Source organism: Heptranchias perlo, chromosome 5 (assembly GCF_035084215.1).
Source record: "Heptranchias perlo isolate sHepPer1 chromosome 5, sHepPer1.hap1, whole genome shotgun sequence".
In the NCBI taxonomy this organism is placed as follows: Eukaryota; Metazoa; Chordata; class Chondrichthyes; order Hexanchiformes; family Hexanchidae; genus Heptranchias; species Heptranchias perlo.
In genome coordinates this window covers 9,387,170-9,406,822 of record NC_090329.1, presented here as the reverse complement: position 1 = coordinate 9,406,822, position 19,653 = coordinate 9,387,170, and the positions used below count along the sequence as shown (strand labels likewise).

At 44.1% G+C, this 19,653-nt stretch overlaps 1 protein-coding gene across 1 annotated transcript in view; it reads left to right on the top strand.

Moving 5' to 3' along the window:
• Positions 1–19,653, top strand: part of LOC137321575 (CUB and sushi domain-containing protein 1-like) — a 2,214,006-nt gene that overhangs the window by 1,414,325 nt on the left and 780,028 nt on the right. Inside the window, exon 8 of the mRNA XM_067984007.1 lies at positions 31–118. Within this exon, the coding sequence (XP_067840108.1) occupies positions 31–118 (88 nt within the window). The remainder of the gene's footprint in view (positions 1–30; positions 119–19,653) is intronic.

Sequence of the window (19,653 nt, the reverse complement as noted above, 5' to 3'; positions counted from 1 at the left end):
ATGTAACCTGCCATATTCTCCACCCTACAGTGAGTCAAGGTGGAGTGGCTTTGGTGCCTGATATGTGTCCTGATCCAGGAGTTCCGGAAAATGGCAAAAGAACAGGGTCTGACTTTAGGTAAGCAAAATATTGTTACTTGCACGTCCCATGAAAGAGATGCTGAAGCAAACCTTTCAAATAAGTTAACTAAAATTGCAGTTGAAAGAGCGTGTTTACACTTGTTTATAATGTGTAGCATTCTCATTGTATTTGACCATGTATTATACTATTAGACATATGGTAGCTCAGCACTATGATAATGCAAAGTTGAAGGTGTTCGAATTTATACAACAGTCTGTAAGTTATCTGTTGCTGACCGGAATATCTCATTACCTTATGCCACATTGTGATATTAGTGGCAAAACTATGGGGATTATTTTTACCTGTATCCATCTTCATGCCGATTCCATGATGCGGACACCTCAAACACACTATCAGTTAAATGTGTAGTACTGTTTAGCCTTTACTTTATTCCCATTTTTACACCCCCACTGCCATTGATTACTGTCAGGCCTCCTTCTTCAGCTGATAAAGTGAGACAGTCTTGCTCGTGGACTTTCTGAATCTGCTAGAAAGGTTGATTCTGAAAGGGAGGAGGAAATCCTGCTGATGAATGGCGAAGCTCACCCTATGATTGCGTTCAAATGGCGGTGAAGGCTGAGAAACATTGAACTCTTGACCTTCTGGTTAGAAAACTAGATATCTAGCGTTAGAGCTATTGTATCCCTAGACCAATGTTTGTCCAATAATAGTCTCCATTCCAGTTCTATCATGAGAAATTCCACTCTTGACAGAACTTGCAATATTGTGTGATACCCCAGTGCTCTTTGGGGATTTAAAGTGTGCAAAGTTGTATGATGAAGTTGGGAAATAGCTTGTATTTTACAAAAAAAAAATGATGAGTTTCATTGTCATTTTTAAAACATATGTAGCTTGATTTCCTATTCTACGTCATGGCGCTAAACTGCATTGCAAATGAGCTCAGAAGAAATTGCTGGCTAACACTTAACAAAAATGGTTTGTAATGTAATATAATCAAAACACTCATTAACAGAACCAAATGATAACTGGATCACTGAGAGTGCAACAGCTCTGTATTTCTAATTCCATATAAAGATTGAAAGAAAAGGATACAAGGCCAAATAACCCAGCACAAATACCTGAAAAGACTGGCAATGGAAATTCTAACCTAACAACTCACATCAGGGAATTGAGGCATATAATCAATTCTGTGGCAACCAAATCAATCGACCGACAGTAGTTCAAAGAAGAAAGGTTTAAAAGTAAAATAACATTTTAATACCAATTTCATCCCAATCTGCTTCAATAAGAACAATTTACCCTTATGCAGCACCTTTAACAAAGCAAAACATCTCAAGCCACTTCACAAGGATGCTCCAGTTCTTACTTAGTGCCTGCATGATTGATATGGAGTGCTCTGCCTGAAATTGACATGTTATTGATGAGCTCATCAAATATATTCCCTAACATTTCTAAATGATTGATAGTTTCAAAACAAAAATGGTGAATATTTGTTGGTTGGTGGAAATTTATCTCCTACAGCGCCTGACCCTGCCCACTGTTATTTAATGAGTGGAGACCTGAGAATGTTTAATGGTGACCTGCAGGATTGCGGGAGAGCTAACTTAGGCTGCAGAGCTCATGAGAAATAGCAATCATTTGCACTATCTGCTAAACCGATCAGTATATCTTCATCGTGAGCCCGTGCACGAACCATCCAATTGCAAGGCTGCACACGTGCACAAGTTCCATGCAGTCAAATAAGAGCATTCTGGGACAACCTTGCGGCAGGGTGGGAAGTTTAAATTGTGTGCTGATTTTTGTGAGCAAACACTGACAAGCAAACACAGCCCAAGAAATGACAATTGTCAAATCAAAATCTGACAGATATGAACTGCATTGACATCACGGGCTCGATTTTAGCACCCTCGATCAGGTGCGTTCGTGGCGGGGGTCTGTGAAAATCAGGGATTCCCGGGGCAGGTCCGGAGCCCGGCTCCAACTCGCCCACTTCCGGGTTCCCCAGTGATGCGCTCACATGCGCGCGCAGCCCCCGCATGTGGGACTCCCGCCGGCAATTAAAGCCAGCGGGGTGCCGCGTGAAGTAATTAACCAGGTACTTCAGGTCGTTTACAGACCTGATTGACCTGATATTTTAGGGGTGGGATTTTCAGCTGAACTGGGACTGTTTCCCGTACTGGGGGAAACACTCCCAGTTCAAATGGACGTGTTGCAGCCATCAGCCTGTGGCAGCTGCAAAGGTCCATTTGACAGGTGGGGTGGGGGAGACCCTCACTTATTGCAGGAGGCCACTCTGTCACTTGGGACAAAGTTTGGCCTCCACCACCCTCCTCCTGACAATCAAATTCACCAACTTGCACACTTACCCTGGTGTCCAGACACATGTACCTACCTTGCGGACCCCCTCAAATGTATATCTTCTGGATGGGGGCCGTCGTAGCTGCAGTCATGACCTCCTCGGAGGACGAACAGCATCACCAGCCTCGCCATCCACGCCGTCCATCTCTGACACGTGGAGCTCCACAACATAGTGCTGTGACACATCCACCTGTACAGCAGGAGGGAGGGCAACCGCAGGGAGAGATGCGTCGCAGAAGGCACTACCCTCGCCACAGGGTCTACAGACCGAGGCTCAGCTTCCTGGACCTCTCTGAGCAGCAGTGCACACGGAGGCTCAGAGTCACTCGACATGTGGTCGTGGACATCTGCAGCCTCCTTCATGCTGAGCTGCTCCTGGCTGGCCCGAGCACCATCTTCTTACCTGTCGCTGTCAAAGTCACCACTGCCCTCAACAACTTCTCCTCCGCATCCTTCCAGGGTGCCACCGGGGACATCGCCGACGTCTCTCAGTCGTCTGCACAAAAGAGCCCTGCAAATACACCTACACCCACTTTGCAGTGACACAATGGGTGGCATCAGTTGTGGGTCTTCATAGTGATCCTCAGGAAAGGGCATTATTGCACAAACCAGACAAGATTCGCAAAGACGTGGCAGTAGTGGTGCCAATATAATATGTAATGTGAGTTGGTCAGAAATTAAATATAAGTAAAAACCATGACAAACCCTCAAACACCCTTGTGCATCCCCTTCATGCTCACGACATGTTTGCCTTACGCTTCCTACTGCATATATGTGATGCATGCCCTGTGGCTGCAGCACAGGTAGTGGCAGGTTGAGTGAGGCTGACTGTGAAAGAGATGCACGAGAGGGTGAGTATGAGATAGAGCCATGAGATTGTATGAGGATTGGGTTGAGTGGTAGTGGCGGGATGAGTACTGGTGAGTTGAGTAAGTGCAGGTAAGATGAGGATGAGCTTTGAGTGGGTGTGAGGAGTGATGTGACAGAGTAGTGTTGGCAGTGCAGAAGGAGATGTGGGGTGGGGGCGGTGATGTGGCAGACGGAGTGTAGGGGAATGAGTAAGTGTACTCACTTCGGCTGACCTACTTAGGTCATTGCAGCGCCTCCTGCACTGTATGCAGGTGGGCGATATGTTGGTGGTGCAGGTGACCTCCTCTGCCACCTCAAGCCAGGCCTTCTTGGTGGCAGAGGCAGGCCGCTTCCTCCCGCCCACCGGGGGGAAGATATCCGTCCTCCCACTCCTCCTCGCCCCATCTAATGATACCTGGAGTGAGGCATCATTAAGCCTGGGAGCAGCCTTCCCCCTGGGCTGCTCCATGCTGTAATTTTTCCTATTTTCTGCAGCATCAGTCAGTGGAGGACTGCCCCTTTAAATAGGGCTCCTCCAGCTGACAGCCTATGCTGCGCATGCGCAGTCTGCCCGCCGCGCAGCTTTCCAGCGCGAAACCCGGAAGCCAATGTAAGTGGCTTCAATTAGCCTGCGATTGCGTGCGGAGCACCCCGATTTCACCGGGCGCGTTACTCACGCGCCCAGTCGACCCCCCGCTGAGAACCCGCCGCCCTCCTAATATCAGGCCCCAAATGTGACTTTAGCAGAATAAGGCAAGCAAAATCTGACTAAATTGCAACTGCAGTTTTGGATAATAGTTTACTGACTATAACTTTGAAAAAAATGACAATCAATATTTCATTATGACTTTGGGAAAATTAATTTCTAAATTTGTAAAGTTTCATGTGCTTTGTACAGACGAGAGGTTCTGCTTTGCGATGTCTTATTACCCGCTGATGTCACTAACTTAAGACTTCTGTCTCTTCAAAACAATTATCCAGCAATAGACAAAATAATTTGATCACATATGATGGCTCTTTGGCCAGACACTATTGATATTTCAGTGCAAGGGTTTAGCAGTAATGTTTTTAGTCTGCTGAAGATTCCCAGCTATCATGGGGAGTTCTGTGCTAGCTTACCTACCACAGATGCCTTGATCACGGGCCAACACAGGAGCTACTTGATCATCTGGAAATGTGTGCACACAAGTCCTCTATTTGCACAGAAGTGATCTGTGGAGCATTCTGGAGTGACCTTGGCAAGGCAGACCATGGAGTGACCTTGGCAAGGCAGACCTTAGAGTGACCTTGACAAGTCAGACCTTGGAGTGACCTTGACAAGTCAGACCTTGGAGTGACCTTGGCAAGTCAGACCTTGGAGTGACCTTGGCAAGGCAGACCATGGAGTGACCTTGGCAAGGCAGACCATGGAGTGACCTTGGCAAGGCAGACCTTGGAGTGACCTTGGCAAGTCAGACCTTGGAGTGACCTTGGCAAGGCAGACCTTGGAGTGACCTTGGCAAGTCAGACCTTGGAGTGACCTTGGCAATGCTGACAAGCAAAAACAATCCAAAAAATACACCAGTTGTGAGTGTGAAATACCAACAGTTGATATGTATGGGTTATGGATGAAAATTGCAGAACCATGAAGGCGTAAGGCTCTGTTACTAATGGTGGAGCAGAGGGAGGAGTAAAGCACAGAGGGCCAGAGTTGAAAGAGTGGAGCTTATGAGAATTGATGGAGGACTGATGAAGGTTGCAGAGCTAAGATGGGATGAGGATATAGAAGGATTCGTAAAGAAGAGTCTTGAAATCAATGTATCGGAGAATATAAAGCCAGTTTAATTTAGCAAGTATAAGAATGGTAGGTCAGCAGAACACGATGAAGTAAGATCTGGGCAGTGATATTTTGGATAAGTTGGGGTCTGGGAGGTCAGCAAGGAGAGCATTGGAAGAGTTGAGTCTGGAGGTAATGAGTGTGTATGAGGGTTATAATGACAGTGGGGATGAAGTATTAATGGATGCAAATGATTACATAGAATTACATAGAACTTACAGCACAGATAGAGGCCATTCGGCCCAACTGGTCCATGCCAGTGTTTATGCTCTGCACGAGCCTCATCCCACCCCTCTTTATCTAACCCTTTCAGCATATCCTTCTATTCCTTTCTCCCTCATGTGTTTATCTCGCTTCCCCTTAAATGCATCTATGCAATTCACCTCAACTACTCCTTGTGGTAGCAAGTTCCACATTGTAACCACTCTTTGGGCAAAGAAGTTTCTCCTGAATTTCCCATTGGATTTACTAGTGACTATCTTATATTTATAGCCCCTAGTTTTGGAGATGATAAAGGAATTATCCACTGAAGGAAACTCTTATTATTCTGCTGTTGAAGTGGATGTCTGCTCAGATTAAGAACCAACAACAATTGCCCTGCTGCAGTTGCCAGAATGTTCATCTACATTTGAGAAAAGTCTTGACAAAGAGAAAAGAAAGATTCAACCAAAACCCAGATGAAATTTCCACTATGACAGTACCTTTATTAGTTCTGAAAATAACAAAGGGAAAACTTGGTGGGGAAATTCCCATAGGAGCCTAAATCTCATTAATCCTTTTGACTCTTCTGATTGAGTCCATAGATAGACAAGAGTTACATTTTTAATTTGCAAAGCTGTTAACTCACCCTGTGACTATTTTTCATTACAGTTACATCACTAAAATGAAGGCTGTGTTTATCAATGAAACCATCTCAGCATGGTCTTGTTGGCATACTCTACATTGCCTTTTTTCCAATTGCAGGACTTACTGGCCTTTTGTTTTGTTCCAGCTTTCCGCTGTTGTAGCCTAATGCAGTGACATTACTAAAGGTACAGATCTGATACCATGTTAACACCATCTCTAGATGCAAATAATCTAAGACAGTTTTGGTTTCCAGATGGCTCAACTCAAAATGGTTTCTAACAGACCATTAATGATTACACATCTACTAAAACAGTTTTTGCACCATTTTGCAAAGAAACTCAGATGATTACACAGTAATTTGCAAATGGAACTCGATAGGCAGAGAAGCACTCAAATGTCATTTGCAGACGATAACGTGTGATCGGAGTGGACAACTATATCTGGTTACTTTCCAGTTTGAACTGGAGAAACATAACTGGACGCTAGGGCTGATCAAAGTAACAAGATGTGCAAATTGAACATCATTGTTGTCCCGATTATAAATCTGGGCAGGTTTTGGGCCAGTGGTGATGGGGTGATTTAGAAACTCACCAACTGCAACAGAAAACAAACCCAGGTTATTTTAACTCCCAAGCATCATTAATATAATGCTATTCCGTTTCCTGCCCTTTCAAGGTGGAAAGCGGCTGCCAACCTGTGGAAAATCGGGTAGCCCATTGCTACCCGCTGGCATGCAGATAGGTGTGGGGGAGGAGGTACCGGGAAGGCATCATTAGTAGGAAGTGGAGAAGTCTGTGGCAGAGGGGGGCCTAAACTTTCCATGTGGGGCTCAGAGGTGCATTCCTGCTCCTCCTGGCCCCATAAGAAAAGTAAAAAACCTTAACTTAAATGGCTTCCTTAACTGGCGGGAATGCTGTAGCAGCTTCCCCACTCAGGCCAGTATTAAAATAGCTGTCTGGACCCCAGTCTGCATAGGTCAATGAAGACCCCACTGGTACCCGGCTCCAGGGCGTGTAAGTAACCCATGGCATTTCAACTGCCCACCCGCCCGGTTTCTGCCAGGTTGGTAGGGTTAGAATCGACCCCCGTATGATACTTAGCTTCACTACTTCATTGAAAAAAAGTTTCATCTCATAAAGCAGATAAGTGCCATGTACTGGTGCAATGTATAATTCAGTCGTGACAGGTGTTGGATAATTGTGAATTATAACCATTGTGTCATGCCCTAAAAAATGAAAAGGGAAAGGGAAAGTGCAGATCTCTCCAAACATCAATTATTTTATAGCTTATGCTTTGTTTTATAGAGGCAATGCTTTCGCAAAGAGTAGGGGGTGAAAATATATTAATTGCTAACAGACACCGACTGACGTCACAGCCGAACAGACAGATGGAGAGCTACTTGGGCAGATAAGGAAGGCTGCAGAATGTACCAGTCATGAAAGATTTCAAAATACTATGGGTTGAACAGCCACATCAGGGACACCCTGAAGGGAACGATCAGAATACAACAAATTCACTGCGGCAGGCAAGGATGTTTACCTCACACAACATGTGAGGTAGGCTAACTAGAGCAGGGGCTCTTGGACTTGATGCTCAGCAATCCATTGAGCTAGTTAGTAACCTGGAGTTTGGTAAGCAACTGGAATCATATGATCATTGTATCATAGTTTGATATTGTTAAGGCTAAGGCCAAAAACAACAATGCACTATGATGGGATCTTGGAAAAGCAGATCTTTGGAGCTATGAGAAATGTTTCAGGTGACATTATTGGGAAATCAGACTTAAAAATAGATCAGAAGAACAATGGAATGTATTTGAGACTTTTATGCAGGATGAGAAACAAAAGCACATTCCATTTAAAAAAGAAGCATGACAATGGCAATGGGCCGAATGTGCCTCCTTCTGTGCCGTAAATTTCTATGATTCTATGAATGCCTAGACCGCAGTGTGTCAGTAAGAAGGTTAGAAGGGAAATCTAGAAAAACACTCAAGAAGTACCTAAGCACTGAAGAATAGCAAATGAAGTTCCAATATGCAAAAATGGGTAATGTATAAACCTCATAATTATAGACCAGTTAGCCTAACATCCAAAGTGGGAAAAACGCATGAGGGGGTTCTGTGGAATGCTTAAAATGAGCATTTCAAAAACACAAGTATTTTATGATGCAAAAACAGAAAATACTGGAAACACTCAGCAGGTCAGATAGCATCTGTGGAGAGAGAAACAGAGTTAACGGTTCAGGTTGATGACAGGTTGTCTAGATGGACTGAGAACTGGCTTGATGACAGAAAGCTGTGGATGATGGTGAAGGAAAAATGCTTTTTCTTGGGAAACCAATGGAGTTCCACACGGATCTGTTCTGGGGCACGTGCTTTTTTTTTTGCTGATGTATTAAATTTGCGATGGGACAAAGCTTTGTGGCAAGTAGAAAGGTGATTGACTATCTTCAGGTAGACCTGTACCAATACATAGATGAGTTGAGATGTGGCAGGTGGATTTTAATGTGATTAATGTAGGGTACTGCACATAAGAACAGTGAACATGTATAAAATGAAAGGGTCTCTGTTGCAGAGGTGAAACGGAATTTGGGACTGATCATTGATTATACTCAGAAAACATCTGGCAGTAATAAATTAATTTGGGTACTAGTATGCTTTGGACTAGAAGTCAGAACAACTTCCACTGACATTGTATACATTAATGGTGAGGCACGTTCTGGAGTATGGCACCCTACCTTAAAAAGAATATAGAAACATTAGAAAGGGTTCAGAGAAGAGTAACCAGGATAATATGATATAATTTCTACTGACATCGTACCCATTAATGGTGAGGATAATTTACCAGGAGATTAAATTATGAAGAAAAGCTCAGGCAACTAAACTTATTTTCACTGCAGAAAAGACTGAGGAGCGACATGATCTAGGTCTTCAAAATAATGAAAGGTAAAGATGAGGTAGAAGTAAACAAGTTATTTATTTAGGATGAACACATGACTAGAGGGGACTGGTACAAAATCAAGGTTAGAGATTAGACAAAAACTTTTATTCCCACATGGGTTAATTACTTTGAAGCAGAGCTGAATCAATATCTGTTAAGAATTGGGATTGAGGGTGATAGGAATATTTAACAACGCTGCTTAATTATTTTTGTTCCCATTGGAGATTGGAGAAAGAAATTAGTTTTCATTAGAGTAGGGAATCAACAGGTGGTCAGGAAAGAAAGTCCACGATTGAATGATCAAAACTCCGAATGGAATGGGCATCAAACATGGACTCTGAACGTTGTGGATTTTCTTATATTCTTACGTAGAAGAATTGGAATGTTCAGGTATATTCTGGCTGTAAATAGTAGAGATCTGCAGAAAATAATCCGCATGTTTCTTTTTACCCCTATTTGTGCATAGTTATTGATTTGAAGTTTGTGACATTTTCACAGAGCTTGTCATTACGTCAAAGTGAAAAAAATGCTTTATTATTAAATTATGGTGCAGTTCCATCAGTTGTTTTCAAGACAAGAGTAATAAGTGCATTTATCACAAGTATCAGCTCAAGACCTTTACTTTCATGTTCCATCTATTAAATTAGAAATGATTTAACAAGAAACAAGATTTTACAGTGAAATGATTTAGTAGGCAGCACACATAGTTATGAAAAATGCTATCAGTCTAAAGGTTAACATAACAATTCGTTCAAAGTAAATACATTTAATTATTATTACAACTGAAGAATTAAGGCAGAACTAGCAAATCAAGTACTTAACTTTTACGAAGTACATTCAAATTTAACATGATACAACATGCTCAGTAATATTCCTATTAATAAATTCATATTATTTAACTATGCAATATTAATTCTTACTGAACTTGAGAGAACAAGCAGCTCTCATACAATCAATAACTCTAATTCAATTTTTTCTAAGAAATTAATAATCATATAATGCCGTATCTATAATTATCATCCATTATATATATTTTTGTGATAAATATTATGTTAATTGGATTAATCAACCTAATAAGGATCTCACAAGAGACCTGACAACAGGCTGAGCCGTCACCTCTGGCTTAATACTGTCACTGTAACCACCTAAGGGGTCCCTTTCTTCTCAATCTTATATTCCTACAGTTTCGAGAGATATCACATACTGATGTATCATTAGCTCAGAGACTTGTCAGTCTGTTCAGTGAGCAATTTTGAATTGCCAATCCATTTCTTGTGATTAGCTGGGGCTAGAGATATTAATGAAAACTCCTACGTTCAATCATCTCCTCCGTGTTCCAAAATATAAAATATTCTTGTGACTAACTAGGCTATTCATGTTAGCAGTAAATAAAGAATGTTTACTTGGTAAATGTTTTTCTATGCTGCCCTATGTGCTTTTCTCAGACAAAAGTCAGATTGAAACTATTTTCTTATTATGTTTGGGACGAGCTTGACAACTTGGTGGAAAAATTGCTGCTGCTGGAAGAAGAGATTTCACTTCAGCATTTGTATAAGCATTCCTCTTTTCTTTCTCTCCCCTTTTCTCAGTTCCCTTTTCCCTGCTATCCTCCTCCAAAGACCGTGAAGCATGCTGCAATATGGTTCGACAGGCACTTGTACTTGTCCAAGTGACTGAAGAGCAGGAACACTGGTAATTGTTTCTCTCCCTAGACCAGTGGCACTGAGGCCAGTGTTAGCATCCCACTGCTGGTCTGAGTTGAGATTAACTAACAGCACAGAGTAGGGATCCAAGGCTAATGAAATGTTTGGCCTTTACCTCAAGGGGGTTGGAATACAACAGTGTGGAAGTGATGCTTTAGTTGTACAGAGCCTTGGACAGACCCCATCTGGAGTATTGCGTTCAGTTTTGGGCACCGCACCTCAGCACACATGTATATTGGCCTTGGAGGGAGTACAGTGCAGATTCACCAGAATGATACCGGGGCTGAAAGGGTTAAATTGGGACCAGTTGAGTTGAGAAGGTTGAGGGGTGATTCGAATGATAAAAGGATTCGATAGGGTAGATATAGAGAAACTATTTCCTTTGGTGGGGGAAATCTAGACCAAGAGGGCATAATCTTAAAATTAGAGCTGTCAGGAGAGAAATCAGGAAGCACTTTTTCACACAAAGGTTAATGGAAAACTGGAACTCTCTCCACAAGAAGGTTGTGGATGCTGAGTCAATTGAAATTTTCAATTCTGGCATCGATATATTTTTGTTAGATAAGCATGTCATGGAATATGGAGGAACGGTGGGTAATTGGAGTTGAGGTACAGATCAGCCATGATCTAACAGAATGACGGAACAGGTTTGAGAGGCTGAATGGCCTATTCCTGTTTCTATGTTCCTATGAGCCTGACTTGGAGAGTTGTTTTTTGCCCCTTGCACCCGCAGAGGCAGTAGCAGTGGAGCAGCAATGTAACAAGCTGCCTTGTTCCCACTTCTTTCATGTGGAATTCACCTTATTTGCTCGCGGAAGAGTGCGCCACCCTTTAGAAAGGCTGGTATATATGAGCCAAGATTGGGCATGAGTGGAGGGGGTACTGGAAAATAACTGCACTCTGGCTTTAAGAGAAAAACAAACCAAATAAACTCATACAGTCATCAGGGAAGGTCCTGTGGCCCAAAAAGAAACTTGCCAATCTTGACTTTGTAAAAATAAGGCAAGCGCAAGATTATGTACGTGTTCTCTGTCACCATCATTGCTGTTACCTTCACTCTGCAATTTAGCAGACTAGATTGGGTTTGTTTTCTTTGGAGCAGAGGAGGCTGAGGGGGGACATGATTGAGGTGTACAAAATTATGAGGGGCACAGATAGGATGGATACTAAAGAGCTTTTTCCCTTCGTTGAGGGTACTATAACAAGGGGACATAGATTCAAGGTAAAAGGCGGGAGGTTTAGAGGGGATTTGAGAAAGAACTTTTTCACCCAGAGGGTGGTTGGAGTCTGGAACTCACTGCCTGAAAGGGTTGTGGAGGCAGGAACCCTCACAACATTCAAGAAGCATTTGGATGAGCACTTGAAATGCCATAGCATACAAGGCTACGGACCAAATGCTGGAATATGGGATTAGAGTAGACAGGGCTGATGGCCGGCGCGGACACGATGGGCCGAAGGGCCTCTATCCGTGCTGTATAACTCTATGACTCTATGACTCTATGGCACTGACAGCTACTTTCAAACCACTTCTACTTGATGGTGGGGGAGTCCAGACAAGGGGGCACAACCTTAAAATTAGAGCTAAGCCGTTCCGGGGTGATGTCAGGAAGCATTTCTTCACACAAGTGGAAATCTGGAACTCTCATCCCCCAAAAAGCTGTTGAGGCTGGGGGTCAATTGAAAATTTCAAAACTGAGATTGATGGATTTTTGTTAGGCAAGGGTATTAAGAACCAAGGCAGGTAGATGGAGTTAAGATACAAATCATCCATGATCTAATTCAATGGTTAACAAATATAAGGAATCTTACAACACCAGGTTATAGTCCAACTGTTTTTTTTGAAAATCACAAGCTTTCGGAGGCTTTCTCCTTCGTCAGGTGAGCGAGTGGAGGACGAAGGAGAAAGCCTCCGAAAGCTTGTGATTTTCAAATAAAACAGTTGGACTATAACCTGGTGTTGTAAGATTCCTTACATTTGTCAACCCCAGTCCATCACCGGCATCTCCACATCATAATTCAGTGGTAGAACAGGCTCGAGGGGCTGGATGGCCTACTCCTGTTTCTATGTTCCTATGTTGTTTTGTGATATTACACAGAAGACTGGGCCTCCTTTTCTTTTCACACATCAGTCCTCCAGACAATGCGAAACAAGTGTTAACAAGCATTCAGTGCCATACTGAACTGTTTTTCCTTCTTTCATGTGGAATTCAGTTTAATTGTCCTCACATAAATACAGCATGCTTTGGAAATACTATTTCGCATTGTTACAAAACAAAATTGTATGTGAGCGGTGGAAAACTGGAAAGTAATTCAGCTCTTGCAGTCTAAGAATACCAAAACAATGCAGATTCATGCAGGTCAGAAAGAATTGCAAGTACATATCAGAAAAATAAGATGCACTATGTTATTTTTTGACTTTGAAGCTAGCCCTGAAGCTGTCACTGCAACATTATTTGGGCCAGTAAGGATTTCGGCTGAATGATATTAAAACTTTCATGACTGCTTGATGACCTATTGTTGAGGTACACACTTCCGACTCTGTACTGCTGCTTGCAATAGTGGAAATAATTTACAAGTGACCATCTTTGATATGTAGGAAGGTGATACTTAACTAAAATACTGGCTTCATTATCACAAATAGTGTTTGTGAAATCATCGACATTGAATTTACCTGCTGTTGAGGGTGAGACTTATGAATGGTTGTCGATATTTTGCACAGGTGGTAAGTTTTTGTTTGAGTTTGATAAAGCAAGAAGAGATCACAAATGTAGAATTTTACGTTTGTGTCTGGTGACAGTGCTGTCAGTATTTAGGTTCTGGATGACATTGATTCCAAAAGGGCATTTCAACCCGATGGTCTCCGACACACACCATCCCGACTTGGAAATATATCGGCGTTCCTTCATCGTCGCTGGGTCAAAATCCTAGAACTCCCTTCCTAACAGCACTGTGGGAGAACCTTCACCACACGGACTGCAGCGGTTCAAGAAGGCGGCTCACCACCACCTTCTCAAGGGCAATTAGGGATGGGCAATAAATGCCGGCCTCGCCAGCTACGCCCACATCCCATAAACGAATAAAAAAAGAACTTGCACTTTTGGGAGGAGGGGGCTACGAGGGAAGATGCATATGTGTATCAAAGTTTTAAATGCTTTCATAAAGAACATAATGTTAATTTTGCTACATGGAAGAGATCTTTCTCCCATATGTATTTTGCACTTAGCAAGATGAAAGTCCTGGGGAACATGTTCTTTTTTGCGCCAATCGCTGGCAGGTCAGGTATGAGACAAGCTTTGTAGCATGTCGTATTCTCACATCTCTCCCTGATACACTTGTTCCCAGCAGAACTATCGTTGTCTCCCAACCCTGCAGTTGTAACAGTGCCACCCCCATCTATGCTCCCTCAAGTTCGAGGAGCACAAACTCAAGTTCCACCTGGCGCACAACTGGCCATCCCTCATTGAATCTGGCTTGACCACCTAAAGCACTTGCATGCTTCACTCTCCTCAGAGTTGAACAGGAAGCCATGATTGCGAGCAGTAATGGCCCCGAATTTCGATAAAACATAGTGAATCCAAGCAAGTCAGTCATGATCTGAAAGAGAAATGTAGATTAATGTTTGGGATGAACAGCATTAATCAGGGCAAGTTCAAATGCAATTTGAACACGATATTGCCTGGTGTTTTCCTTGTGTTGATCTTCCCTTTTGCAGCCAAATAAAAAGGTCTAACCAGAAGCATTCTGCTTAACTGCAGTAGTTGCTTATGCTGACAGATACCTTTCTATTTTGCATTTGCGCTGTCAAATTACAAAGAAAATTTATTTCTTTATACCAGTCAGACTACTAAAATTCCTCAAGATTATCCCTTCTAGTTTGTAAAAAATGACAAATTAATTTGAAATGGTTACATCATATCTAATAACTTGTGGGTTATCCTCTGTTGTCTAAAGAATAGTACCTTACTTTATGGAGATAATGTAATTTCATGTTCTAAAACAAATATGTCAAGAGCACGAACAAGCATTCATCTGTTGACAAAGGATGGGGATGCTCCAGTTCTCTGCAATGCATTTGTGTTCATTCATTCTTTCTTTAAAAAAAGGAACAATGCCGAAAATAACGTAATTTCCAGGTCTGTGACACTAGGTTATGAAACTGTGGCAAGCAAAATGAATAATAAAACGGTCTTTTTCCGCCTCTTATGGTCCAACCCAGTGATCTCCTCCCCATTGTCCCATCGCTAATGAGTGGATTCCATAAATGTTTAACACATTCATGCTTTTCTCATTTGGTGAAAGGGGAATCGGTCCAATCTTTTGCCTCTTAACAGCAACAGCTTGCATTTAAGTTCTGACCTTTTTTTTCAACATCTACATCTCAATCATTTCCTTTCCTCAGACCAGCGATGACCTTCTGATGTTGAGATAAAACTTCTTTACCCAGAGAGTGATGAGAATGTGGAACTCACCACCACAAGGAGTAGCTGAGGCAAATAGCAAAGATTAAGGAGAAGCCAGATAATCACGTGAGGGAGAAAGGAATAGAAGATTATGCTGATAGGGTTGGATAAAGAGGGGGTCGGAGGAGCCTCTTGTGGAGCATAAACACCAGCAGGGACCTGTTGGGCCGAACGGCCTGTTTCTGTGCTGTAAATTCGATGTTAGAAAAAATAATTTTTCAGTATATTCACTGCTTTTTTCTGTGGACAAGGTGAGCCTGTCTCAACTGTGTGAGATGTGGGTGACCAATCGAAATCTTTCCATTGAATATGAGGAGTGGGAGACTGTTCTACAAGTGGTCCCCTGGCTGAGTCAGTTAAGAATTTTCTGTCGAACTTACTGCACACCAGCATGACTCTATAACTGAAACCCATTAACCATCTCTGTGCTGTCGGAATGCTTGCCCAACATTCAGTCTTGGATGAGTTGCTATTTCCTCCGGCTAGATATTAAGACCAAAGCCATTGGTCCTGATATTTATGTGGAGGCGGGGAGGGTGTCGGGGGATGCCAGAAACAGCCTAAGAACCCAGCATGGCCGGGGAGGTGGAGGTCCTGCCGAACTTAATGGCAGGACCTCATTATAATTTTTTTGATCCGTTTCCCGCCTGGCAGCCGGCCGAATGGACAGCCTGGCCAGTGGCTGGGAGGGACGGTCCCTGGCAATCGGGGTTGGGGGGGGGGGGGGGGAAGGTTGGCCATCGTGGTTTGGTGGGGGGGTGGTGGTGGTGGAGAGATTGACATCGCGGTTTGAGGAGGTGGTTGAAGAGATCGTACATCGGGGCTGGAGGGAGAGATAGGCCAGTGGGCAGGGGAGAGAGCGAGGTTGCAATAGGCAGGGTGAGGCCAAAGGCTTCCTTTAGGGGCTGGGGGGAGTACTCCTTTTTTTTATTCGTTCACGAGATGTGGGCGTCGCTGGCAAGGCCGGCATTTATTGTACATCCTAATTGCCCTTGAACCGCCTTCTTGAACCGCTGCAGTCCGTGTGGTGAAGGTTCTCGAATAGTGCTGTTAGGAAGGGAGTTCCAGGAATTTGACCCAGCGATGATGAAGGAACGGCGATATATTTCCAAGTTGGGCTGGTGTGTGACTTGGAGGGGAACGTGCAGGTGGTGTTGTTCCCATGTGCCTGCTGCTCTTGACCTTCTAGGTGGTAGAGGTCGCGGGTTTGGGAGGTGCTGTCGAAGAAGCTTGGCGAATTGCTGCAGTGCATCCTGTGGATGGTACACACTGCAGCCACGGGAAGGGAGTGAATGTTTAGGGTGGTGGTTGGGGTGCCAATCAAGCGGGCTGCTTTGTCCTGGATGGTGTCATGCTTCTTGAGTGTTGTTGGAGCTGCACTCATCCAAGGAGAGTATTCCTCCTGACTTGCCTTGTAGATGGTGGAAAGGCTTTGGGGAGTCAGGTGGTGAGTCACTCGCCGCAGAATACCCAGCCTCTGACCTGCTCTTGTAGCCACAGTATTTATATGGCTGGTCCAGTTAAGTTTCTGGTCAATGGTGACCCCTAGGATGCTGATGGTGGGGGATTCGTCGATGGTAATGCCGATGGATGTCAAGGGAAGGTGGTTAGACTCTCTCTTGTTGGAGATGGTCATTGCCTGGCACTTGTCTGGCGCGAATGTTACTTGTCACTTATCAGCCCAAGCCTGGATGTTGTCCAGGTCTTGCTGTATGCGGGCACGGACTGCTTCATTATCTGAGGTGTTGCGAATGGAACTGAACACTGTGCAGTCATCAGCGAACATCCCCATTTCTGACCTGATGATGGAGGGAAGGTCATTGATGAAGCAACTGAAGATGGTTGGGCCTCGGACATTGCCCTGAGGAACTCCTGCAGCAATGTCCTGGGGTTGAGATGATTGGCCTCCAACAACCACTACCATCTTCCTTTGTGCTCGGTACGACTCCAGCCACTGGGGAGTTTTCCTCCTGATTCCCATTGACTTCAGTTTTACTAGGGCTCCTTGGTGCCACATTCGGTCAAATGCTGCCTTGATTTCAAGGGCAGTCACTCTCACCTCACCTCTGGAATTCAGCTCTTTTGTCCATGTTTGGACCAAGGCTGTAATGAGGTCTGGAGCCGAGTGGACCTGGTGGAACCCAAACTGAGCATCGGTGAGCAGGTTATTGGTGAGTAAGTGCCGCTTGATAGCACTGTCGACGACACCTTCCATCACTTTGCTGATGATTGAGAGTAGACTGATGGGGCGGTAATTGACCGGATTGGATTTGCCCTGATTTTTGTGGACAGGACATACCTGGACAATTTTCCACATTGTCGGATAGATATCAGTGTTGCAGCTGTGCTGGAACAGTTTGGCTGGAGGCGCAGCTAGTTCTGGAGCACAAGTCTTCAGCACTACAGCCGAGATGTTGTCGGGGCCCATAGCCTTTGCTGTATCCAGTGCACTCAGCTGTTTCTTGATATCACGTGGAGTGAATCGAATTGGCCGAAGACTGGCTTCTGTGATGTGGGGATATCGGGAGGAGGCTGAGATGAATCATCTACTCGGCACTTCTGGCTGAAGATCGTTGTAAACGCTTCAGCCTTGTCTTTTGCACTCACGTGCTGGACTCCGCCATCATTGAGGATGGAGATGTTTGCAGACCCTCTTCCTCTCGTTAGTTGTTTAATTGTCCACCACCATTCACGACTGGATGTGGCAGGACTGCAGAGCTTTGATCTGATCCGTTGGTTGTGGAATCGCTTAGCTCCTGCTCCTCTTGGCCCACAAGGAATGCTGCCAAAGGCACTGGAGCCAGCAACTCCCACCCCCCTTTCATTGCCGGGTCTCTCGGCCCCTGGGAAACACGCGCAGCAACGGTCAATTTTAAATTGGGCGCCCAATTGTCTTGTCGGAGCCTGATTTAAATATGATAATTAAGTGTCTCCCTCTCCACGGGACCCTCTCCCACCCATCATAGTGGGGTTAATATCGAGGCCATTGTTTTTGGCTCCTGCTGCAAACTCTACCCTCACCATCGACTCCATCTTCTCCCCGGCTACCGTCTCAAGCTGAACCAGACTGTTCTTAACTTTATTTTCCTATTGAGCTGAGTTTCCAACCCCAAATCCTCTCCATCTCCATGACTGCCTACTTCCACCTCTGTAACGTCACTCACCACTGTCCCTACCTTAGCCCATCTGCCCTTAATCCGTGCCTTTGTCATCTTCAGATTCAACTGTTCCAATGATCTCTTGGTCAGCCTCCCATCCTCCACTCTCCATAGATTTCATCCAGAAACTCTACTGCCCATAACCTATCCCGCACCAAGTCTTGCTCATTCAACACCCTAGGCCTTGCTGACCTGTATGGGTTCGAGCTCCCTCAATGCCTCAATTTTAAAATTTTCAATATTGTGTTGAAATTCGTCCATGGCCACCACCCTCCCTACCTCTAATATCCCCCAGTGCTACAACCACCTCCCTCCCACACCCCACCTCTGTTCTTACTTCAACTTTCCTTTGCCCCACAACTTTTGGCACAGCAAGCAATTAGGAAGGCAAATGGTATGTTGGCCTTTATTGCAAGGCGGTTGGAGTACAAGAGTAGGGAAGTCTAGCTGCAATTGTACAGGGCTTTGGTGAGACCTCACCTGGAGTACTGTCTGTAGTTTGGTCTCCTTACCTAAGGATGGATATACTTGCCTCAGAGGCGGTGCAATGAAGGTTCACTAGATTGATTCCTGGAACGAGAGGGTTGTCCTCTGAGGAAAGATTGAGTAGAATGGGCCTATATTCTGTGGAGTTTAGAAGAATGAGAGGTGATTTCATTGAAACATGTAAGATTCTAAGACGACTTGACAGAGTAGATGCTGAGAGGCTGTTTCCCCTGGCTGGAGAGTCTAGAACTAGGGGTCATAGTCTCAGGATAAGGGGTCGGATATTTAGGACTGAGATGAGGAGGAATTTCTTCATTCAGAAGGTTGTGAATCATTGGAATTCTCTACCCCAGAGGGTTATTAACGACTTAGATGAAGGCATCGAAAGTCTCATATCTAAATTTGCCGATGACACAAAGATTGGTGTCATTGTAAGCAGTGTAGATGAAAACATAAAATTACAAAGTGATATTGATAGATTAGGTGAATGGGCAAAACTGTGGCAAATGGAATTCAATGTGGACAAATGTGAGGTCATCTACTTTGGATCAAAAAAGGATAGAACAGGGTACTTTCTAAATGGTAAAAAGTTAAAAACAGTGGATGTCCAAAGGGACCTACGGGTACAGGTACATAGATCATTAAAGTGTCATGAACTGGTGCAGAAAATAATCAATAAGGCTAATGGAATGCTGGCCTTTATATCTAGAGGACTAGAGTACAAGGGGGCAGAAGTTATGCTGCAGCTATACAAAACCCTGGTTAGACCGCACCTGGAGTACTGTGAGCAGTTCTGGGCACCGCACCTTCGGAAGGACATATTGGCCTTGGAGGGAGTGCAGCGTAGGTTTACTAGAATGATACCTGGACTTCAAGGGTTAAGTTACGAGGAGAGATTACACAAATTGGGGTTGTATTCTCCAGAGTTTCGAAGGTTAAGGGGTGATCTGATCGAA